Source organism: Anabas testudineus, chromosome 24 (genome assembly GCF_900324465.2).
Source record: "Anabas testudineus chromosome 24, fAnaTes1.2, whole genome shotgun sequence".
Taxonomy (NCBI): Eukaryota; Metazoa; Chordata; class Actinopteri; order Anabantiformes; family Anabantidae; genus Anabas; species Anabas testudineus.
Window position 1 is genome coordinate 13,054,158 of NC_046632.1, and position 9,603 is coordinate 13,063,760.

At 36.3% G+C, this 9,603-nt stretch overlaps 1 protein-coding gene across 1 annotated transcript; it reads right to left on the reverse strand.

The window, feature by feature from the left end:
• Positions 1–5,264: 5,264 nt before the first annotated feature.
• taf1a (TATA box binding protein (TBP)-associated factor, RNA polymerase I, A) lies at positions 5,265–9,121 on the reverse strand. The gene is made up of 11 exons (XM_026341489.1): positions 8,878–9,121; positions 8,221–8,416; positions 7,771–7,934; positions 7,362–7,475; positions 7,070–7,268; positions 6,775–6,896; positions 6,475–6,633; positions 6,239–6,305; positions 5,972–6,095; positions 5,730–5,884; positions 5,265–5,478 (listed from the first exon to the last, which is right to left on the reverse strand). The coding sequence occupies exons 2-11, from the start codon at positions 8,345–8,347 to the stop codon at positions 5,432–5,434; spliced, it is 1,278 nt and encodes a 425-aa protein (XP_026197274.1). The 5' UTR covers positions 8,348–8,416; positions 8,878–9,121; the 3' UTR covers positions 5,265–5,431.
• Positions 9,122–9,603: the final 482 nt, after the last annotated feature.

Sequence of the window (9,603 nt, forward strand, 5' to 3'; positions counted from 1 at the left end):
ATTAATACCTCAGAAAAACAAGTATCAATAAAATGCCAATGGACCTTTCTCAAGTTTTAAAAAAAAATATCATGACTCAGGCTTGAGACTCATTTTCCCATGTTATCAGCAATGTCAGTCTGCCAGTCGCACCAAGTACATCAACATGAACGGACTGTCTTTAAATATGGTTCATGCATTCATATCTCCCTCGGGATGAATTGCTATAACTGTGATGACCCTTTAGCTTTTCCTCATTTGCCCTAAATGGATCAACTTTATATTTGGTTTATGACCAAAGAATTGCGACACCATTGACATGTACAGTATGTAATTTACAGCAATTAGCCGTTCCCACTTAAAATACCATGCTTGTCGCAAACGTGGAGAAACTTTCCGATCCTTTCTCTCCCTCCCACATTCCATGAATGCAGTATAATGGTTTAATACTTCTAGGAAGCCTGCAGCACAATCTGGAGATATGTGTATTGAAAGATTGGCATCTTTAAAAGGCAGGTGGTCTGAAAATGTAGGTCTTTTGCTTTAAGACTTTAAAAATCAGGCTTTTTCACTTTTTACTACTTTGATTTTTGACCACTCTTTATTTACTTGTCAAACTTCAGAACTAAATCACTTAAATAGTTCCCTAAAATAACTCCCAGATGGACACAGTTCAATAACCTGGGAACCAGAACAACACAAATCCGGTCACTATCAGAGGCAGCAGAAGTACACAAACTCAGTTCTTGAGTACAAGTGCAAGTACTTGCCTAAAAAGTAATCCACTCCAGGTAGAAGTGCCACATCAAGTTCTTTACTGAAGTGCAAGTACGAAGTACGTGCTCTAAAATGTACTATAAGTACAGGTACTCCACTAAGAAGTCGCTAGACATCAATTGGACAGAGATACTAATAAATTATCTGAAATTACTCCAGATAACATGAATGTGCTAGATTAGTTGGGATTTATTCCACATGCATCGTAAATTACATTTTTCCAGTAATAGCATCAAAATGTAGAACTCCAATTCCAAAAAAATTGGGACACTGTGTAAAATATACATAAAAACTACAGCTATATTTTTACTTACCACTAGTCATTATGCTGGATGATGTACTATTACTGCATTAAAATGATTGATTCATCAATGTGTGAACTTCACTAATGTTGCAGCTGTTAAGGTGGAGCTGACTCCAGAAACTTCACATACTGTCATGGGTTTGATCAATGATAATAAATAACAATTTATTGTTGATTATATTTTCATTTGAGAATCTACATCTGAAAAGCGTCTTGGCACTTTCCACCACAGGTCACTATGAATCTTCATGACAGGTAGGATCACCTCTTCTATCTGTGGATGCAACATTTCATGTCTGAAGACTGAAGATTGTGTCACATCTGTCTTGCTCGTCTTAATATTTGATGCCTGTCTGTACCTCTTTCGAATCATTCAGGGTTTTTTTTTTCCACTTGTGCTTTTTTTTTTTTTTTTTTTGGTTGACCCCCGTGCAACATGTCACAACATTTGGATTGCCACTTCACATCACATGCATGCACACAAGAAATTAAACCTCCAGCTACAGGTCAACGCTCTGCTGGTCAAGGCACATTGCATTTCTGAGTCATTATATAGCTGCTCTGCTCAGACTTGTCTTCTACTAGACAAGCAGCGCAGAGCAGTATATCAGGAATAAGTCCTGCGTAATTATCCTGTTTCAGTAATTGTCCAGTCCCTAGTGAAGACATGAGATCAGACATAAATATACACTAAGGGATTAGCTGTTTATTCCAAGGCCAAGATTTTATTCAGTGCTGCATATGTAGAGCAATCTTAGAAGTCAAGAAGATCTGTTTGTATGCTCCAGCCTGTTTTTTTTTTTCAATGCACAGCAGAGAAAGCTCCTGATCTTGGTGCATACACTGAGTCGAAGCGTCTCCCCAGAAATCAGCTCGCTGTCTTTATTCTCCTAATACATTATTGAAAGCTATTTTTGCAGCTGCACTCTGAGAACAAAGGTATTGCAGTTGTCACTTTCAACTTCACAGACGCGACACAGAGGATATTTTGGGAAACTTTTTTTTTTTTTATTTTTTTAGAAGACTCGGCTCCCCTCGAGCATTTTTTTTTCTTAGTATCTGGTAGCATCATGAGTGTAGTGAAAGCCTTTTGTTATCATACTGTTCAGTGTGGCCATTGTAGGTATGGAACACATCCAAATATTCTGCTGTTTCTGCACCAAAGCAAATGTAATCATGATGAGACTTAAAGCTGACTTATGTATGATTTCAGTCTCATGTTGTCCTCTTTTATCTTGTGGCAACCGGCACGTGGCAAACACATCAGTATGTTGAGTCCAAATTGCATGGCTGAACTATCACACTTTTTTCCCCCCCTCTACTCTCAAACCATACCAGACTTCAAATGTCTTGCAGAGTTACTGAGATGTTACCCTGTCACTGTGCAAGTCTGGATTTTAAGTTACAAATCCTCAGAGCCCTGCAGACCAACCAAGCGAGACCCTGAGTCACCAACTGCAGAGTGTGTGTGTGTGTGTGTGTGTTCAGAAAGATGTGTGAAACTGTAAGAGCAGGGAAATCTCAATTAATGTCAACCTCACACAACGTCCAGTGTCTTTATATGCCGGGCATAAAATTAAAACATCTCACCCAACATGATTTGTGTTTTTTTTCCTCTCTCATTCTGCAACTAATAGATTCAGTCTGCAACCTGCGCTGAACTGATGATTAATTACACAATTATTATGCCTGTCAGTTCACAGTAGGGTTAGGCCGAAGACATCAGTAAATTTCTCCCTTAGCGAGAGGTTTTAAAGGGCCTGTTAGAGTCATCAGATCGACACAGACAGGGTTTTTTTTCACCTGATAGAGTTTACAGTACAGTATGTCCCAACAACCATGGGGTGCTCTGCCGGATGAATCACCCAGCGTCTTCTGAGCTTCGGCTGGTGGACAGTCTCCCTCTACATCCTACAGTTCATTATCCTGTTGGATAACTTGGAGCAGTACTGTATACTATCTGTCACAAACTGGAACAGGTCAAGTTGACATTTTACCAGTTGGACTCTAGTCTGAATATTGGCCCCACTTTGTCTCTTTAGATTCATTTATATCCTACATGTAGAGAAACCACAGCAAATAACAGCAATCAATTCTGTACTTACCAGGCTCAGTGTTCATTATAAATTAAAATCTAACCATACCCCTTATGCTTTATACTGTATTTTTTCCTTAATGATATTTAAATCAGTATTATAGATTATATCACTCAGTCACACATGGGCACACATGGACAATGCAGGGACCAATACTGTAAATTTCCCAGGACACCCCGCTCCAGAGTCCTGCTGCTGCTTCAAGGGGCAAATTGAGCTTATTGTTGTAATAGATGTAATACATGTTTCGGCAGTTTTAACCCTTCATAGTCCATGATAGCAGTTATATCTACCACTAAGATGAGCATGTTCATCAACAATAAAATCATTTTATAACATAATTTCCCAGTGATCTGGTAAAGAACGATCACTGACTAAGAGCTTCTTGTGAAGAAGTGTGTGCGTTAGAGGACAAAAGGGCCACAAGATAAGAGAGGCTGTTCATTTAAAACCCCGGGTAAAACAACTAGCTCTAAACTGTTAAGGTGCCCTTACAGAACCAAACTCCCAACAGAGACGCTCCCTGACCATAAGGACAGTACTGTGTCTACCTCAGCTGAACATCTTTATTTAAAAAGAAAACTTTAAAAAGGTCACAATCAGGACACATCCAAAGCGGTGATCAGCTCCTTGACTCCATCCTCAGTGCTGCTGTCTGAGTTTTGAATTTACAAACGACATGTGTTATGTATTCCCAGATCCCTACTGCAGCTGCTCCTGTGGTTGGGCAAGTGCTTTGGTTTATGTAATGACTGCAAAGCAACACACACACACAGTACGGCTGACTGAGTTGCTGTATGGCCGCACTGTGGCAAGCCGAAACAGAATCATTACAAACACTTTCACTTATTAAATTGGCGTGCTGCTGGCTGCAAGCCTTTATTTCATGGTTTGGTGAAGAAGACTCGGGAGAGTAAGCACATGCCCTTAGTAACGTTTTTAGGATTTAAATACCTCCTCGTTAAATAGAAGGTTTAAAATTCAGGGGCCTCTTCACTAGCAGAGACACTGCAGTGTCAGTGATGGACATACTGAATCTGGCACGTGTACAAGATGAACAGGTCAATTATTATATCATCTTTTACTGAAGGTATCGCTCACATTTAAGGAAGAAAGACTAATTCTAGATAATAATTCACTTGTTTAAAGCTCTTAGCAGTAACCAGCTGTCAATGTAGAACTTCGCCTGCAGAACATTTTTGAAAGGTCTGTATTGGGTATTCTGACATGACAGTAGCTTTGACAGACAAAACCCCTCAGGCTGTGTGGGATGTGCACTCACTAGAGACCTTAAAATCCCTTCGCACAGGGGTCAAAAAGGTCAGCTAAGGTCAGATTGAGACTCTGCTCTCATTAAATTGTTTACAGAGCACTGACATTCAGAGCTTTGCTGAGTTTCTGTCAAAATTAGGTGGTCATACCTACCAGATACTCACTGAAAAAACACAGAACAAGAGCTCCACACAGTGGACGATGTAGCTTCATAATACAGCTCAAGGCACAATTGACCACACATGAAGAAACAATATTTAAAAAAAATATATATATATATATATATATATATATATATATATATAGATATATATAATATATATATTATATATAATATAATATATATAATATATACATACATATACATATATAATATATATAATATAGATATAATATATATAATAAATATTATATATAATCCAACATATACATATATATATATATATATATATATATTAATATATAATATAATATTATATATATACATACATACATACATACATATATATATATATATATATACATATATACATAATAATATACATATATACATATATAATATATACATATATAATATACATATATATATATACATACATACATAGATATATATATACATATATACATATATATATATATATATATATACAATATATAACATATATATATACACTACATACATATATACAATAGATATATATATATATACCATACAACATATCATATATCTATTATATCTACACATACATATACACATATATATATATATATATATATATATATATATATATATATATATATATATATATACATACATATATACAAATGAACCTTTTTCTATGTGTCAGTAGGGCTTTAGAAACTATTTATCCAGTACATTATCTCTTTTCTTATAAATAAACTTGAGTAAAAAGTGCATGAATTCTGAATTATGCCACGTTTCCCTGTTGTATCTCAGTCCTGTTTTTTTATATGATATTTTCCTTGAGGTCTTCTCTCAGGTTCACTGTCCACTCGTTATACGACCAGCAGTGTACTTAAGCTTTAGGTCTGTAAGAACAAACAGAATCATGAAGCAAAATACCAAATATCTACAGTGTATTTATTTACATAGAATTTACTTTTGTTTTCTACAAAGGAAAAAGTAAATAGTGATGATAATGACCAATGAATGTTTCACGTTACTGCAGGGTTTACTTTGAAAATGTGATCTGTTCTGTCAAATGTGATCTGTTCTTCATCTAAGTCAAAAGACACATATAATGTGCCTAAAATAATAACACACAAAAGAACCAGTTTACCTGGACAGAGAATTTTTGTCAGTGATGCCTTCACTTCCATCAGCTCTGGGTTTTCCTCAGAGTCTTTACTTGCATGGAAGCTTGTGAAGTGCAGCGCAGGCCACCAGTCTTTTCTTCCAGCCATTTCTCCGAGGACAATATTCCTCCAGTTTTCTCTGTTTTAAAGGGCATATAAACAGAAGCAGGCTTGATTAACTATTAGTAGCATTTTTAAAATGTTATCTGTTAGTTTGTATACGTACTGTAACTGTAATTTCTGAATAACAGCTTTTAAACACTTCCACACGTCCAAGTTGCTCCTCCAGCAGGCGAAATCCAGCATTTCCAGAAGAACTCCTAAAGCTTTCTGAATGTCACCGTTTTTCTCTGAAAACAACAATAAAAAACACATTTTCTAAAAAAGAGATTTAGTTCAGACATGTAAAGGCATGATATTTTCTCACATAAATGCGAGTCTGTCTTTTATTATATGTTGAGATATTACATTTATTTTATAATCAGGATTTTACCTGACTTAAGAAGGAGAGAGCTGTACTCCAACATCAACTCATGGCTTGGAACTAATCCTTGGATGACCTAGAGCATTTGAAAGTAGAGATAACAGGTACAAGTATTTGTCAAAGTGTGTTTTGTGTGATAACGTAATATATATATATATAATATTAAAGTGAAAAATTATATATTCAGTACTTTCAAGTGAATTTAATATTATACTCACTACAATGCTTTCAATGTAAATGTATACCTTTAACACTTTCATCAGTTTCCTGTCTGATGACTTATGCCGCTTTAGGTACTGGTACAAATACACATGTGCATTTGGATTAGGTGGGAAACTGTTGTCGTATGCATAGTCCTTCAAGACTTTTAAAGCCTCCTCTTGATCCTCATAGAACTCTAGCATCTGTCAAAATGACACAGTTAAGTTTAGACATTTTCCTACAGCCAACCTGTCAAAATCTACATTTGAAAACACGAAAGGCAAAGAGTTCATTAAAAATAAATTTTAGATTAAAAATACATGTTTTATTAAATTAGATAGTACCTCCACATAACTCAGTATAAAGGGATCCCAGACCCCAGGATTTTTCAAGATCTCCTTTAGATTCACAGAGGCCTGTCTGAAATAGTTATGCATCTCTTGGTTGTCACCGGAGTCATGATAATCTGTAAATAGGCAGTCAAGCAGAATAACCAATTATTTAGATCCCACACTTCCAACAAAAATTACTGTGTCTGAGCTGTAGGTGGCAGTGTGACACCACACAAGAGCTTAACAGTCTTCCAATGTAACTGATGCAAGTAAATAATAGATGCTTTTGGGTGTTAAGTTGTCTTACCAGTGTTCAATTGTGCAAACTTTTTGTCACACCAGATGATGTAATCCAGCAGGCTCCTGTAGGCCTGGATCAGTTTAGTCTTCTGATACTGAGCTGATGACTCCTTCCCATGTCTCCAACTTTCAGCGACAGACAGCTGACGCTTTGCATCCTCAATGTGACCATGGAGCAACATGTGGAAAGAATGTTCCAGGCTGATCTAGAGACACAAAGATCAAACAGATCTCACATGTGTTTCAGTAACGGGAAGCAAAAGTAACTCAAAATGAAAAGTGTCTCTCAGCTAACACACCATTAGGTAATGCTTAACTCCTGAATGCTTCATTCGTTCGTAGATGTTGTTGTAATCTTCTAGCTTTGAGTTGGGATGCTGGTGAAGGATCTCCGTGCTGATTCTCCAAATAAGCTGATGTGAGACAGATAGTGTTATAATCCAGGATGTGATGACGTGTGGAATCCTTAACCAAACTGATGAATATCCTTTTAATAAAACGTGCCAAATTCCTCCAAATGTATTACGTCTCGATTGCAGGAAGATAATTAATATGGATTTTTAGAAACTGACATTTTCACAGACTGGAGGTAAAACAAATGTTATGTTAGGCATGCTGCAGTGTAGAATTATGCGTTTTGTGTCTTATATGTCTGCATGAGCTGGTCATTGTGTTTATGAAACAAGATAAACAACAAAACACGCCCACCTCTTTATATTGTCGTGCGGTGCCTCTTGTTCCGTCTTCTAACATCTGGGGGTAACATGCCATGTATTCTGCTGCCTCCTGCCATCTGTGGTACAGCATGGCTTCTCTAATCTTCTCTAGGCAGATACGTGTACTCTGGTGAAACCCAGTCTCCTTTGGTGTCTCTGAAGATAAAAAAATAAAGTTATTTATTCATGACAACATTGAATGTATTTGTCATAAACTATTTTAAGTTCTACAGCTAAACTGCTTTTCCACAGATACCACAACAGAAAAAAAAATGATAGTGTAATAGACACGCTTTCTGAATTACCTCTAACATATTTTAGGTTGGTCTAAAATGGAAATGTTTTCCATGTATGAGTCAAAATACATGCATAGATATTGACAACGGGATATGCAATTAATCAATATTGGCCAATATGTCAATTAAAAAGAAAAAGAACTCACCTTTATACAATTCATTAACAAGAGGGAGCTTTGTTTTTTTCCTTCCTTTTGACGAGTTATTATCTGAAAGGTCATTATCATCCTCTAAGTCCTCCAGAGAACCTAGCTCTATGTCCAAGTGATTCATAGAAGTTCACCTCAGGTACAACAGCTGCTTCTTATCACTTGGTTAAATGGGTTGATGTATTACTTCTACCTGGAGGAACAATTATTATTATTATTATTATTATTATTATGCTGAAGGAGCACATAGACTTACAGAATAATCACAACTCAACATGTGGCAAATGTTTACACAAACACAATACTTACTTACACACTTACACAGTACTTATACCCTACCCCTGTAGGGTATAAGTACCTCAGAGCTGTACTTAAGTACCGTAGTTGATAAAACTTTCTTATTTACTTATCACCAAAGCAGTAAAACAACATCAATCCCCAATTACTGAATTATTTACGGCTTAGTGAAATTTCAAGCTAACTTAGCTTTACTAGCATGGTTTAAAATGAACACCACGCAAACACAAACAAATCCAAACTTATATTAGCGCTAAAATATATATATTACAGTTGCATAATTCAAAACATTCAAGTAGAAGCATGTCAATGTATGTAACTAAGAAACTGTTAGCTCGGGTCCTAAGTTGATCTTACCTTGTGAGCAGATATTTGGTTAGCTAGTGAGTCGGAGCTAAATGTTTTAGTAAACTACTTATCGAAGGTGGTTATTTAGTCTTCCTCGCTTAATTCCAGCAGATAATGAGTCTGCCAGCGACAAAACTTCTGTTGATATTAAGCTGTATGTTGTGTTACAACCGTGTAGCTTGCACATGTTTTTTAAAATTTACCACGCTCGCTGTGCCGTAGCTAAGGAAGTAGAAGAAAACGCTGCACGGGTATTGGCTGTTGTAACCGGAAGAGGCGGGTCAAACAACTCCTCTTCCAGTGACTCCCACAAGTTATTTACTGGTTATGTGTGACAAAGAAACCACTCCTGTGGTGAAGTTTTATGCTCTGAAAGTAAAATAAAGACGCAAAAATTATGCCAAGAATAGTTTATAGAGGCACGTCTAGGTACATTTGCACAGAGTTTTTCATTTGTGTTAGAAAACCAGGTTCAATACATGAGTATTAACCCAACATGTTTATGAAGGCAGTATAATATGATATATGTAGGCTAATAAGGACATGGGGGATATTCTCTAAGGTGTTGGATTAATAATGTTTAAGCTAATAACCGAAGCAATGGTGTGTGTGCATACATTTTCTGGATCAGATGTTATTGTTAATGTCAAGGCTGTTATCTGTGTTTTTTACAAGCTGAATTATAGTAACTGCTGTGACGTCTATTTGTTGGGTAAATACAGTGGTCCACTACCT

Coding starts and splice junctions, on each gene's coding strand:
- taf1a (XM_026341489.1), bottom strand. CDS start 8,347: ATGAATCACTTGGACATAGAGCTAGGTTCTCTGGAGGACTTAGAGGAT. Junction 6,634..6,774: donor TTATACTGAGTTATGTGGAG/GTACTATCTAAT, acceptor TCATTTTGACAG/ATGCTAGAGTTCTATGAGGA. Junction 6,306..6,474: donor AACTGATGAAAGTGTTAAAG/GTATACATTTAC, acceptor CAAATGCTCTAG/GTCATCCAAGGATTAGTTCC.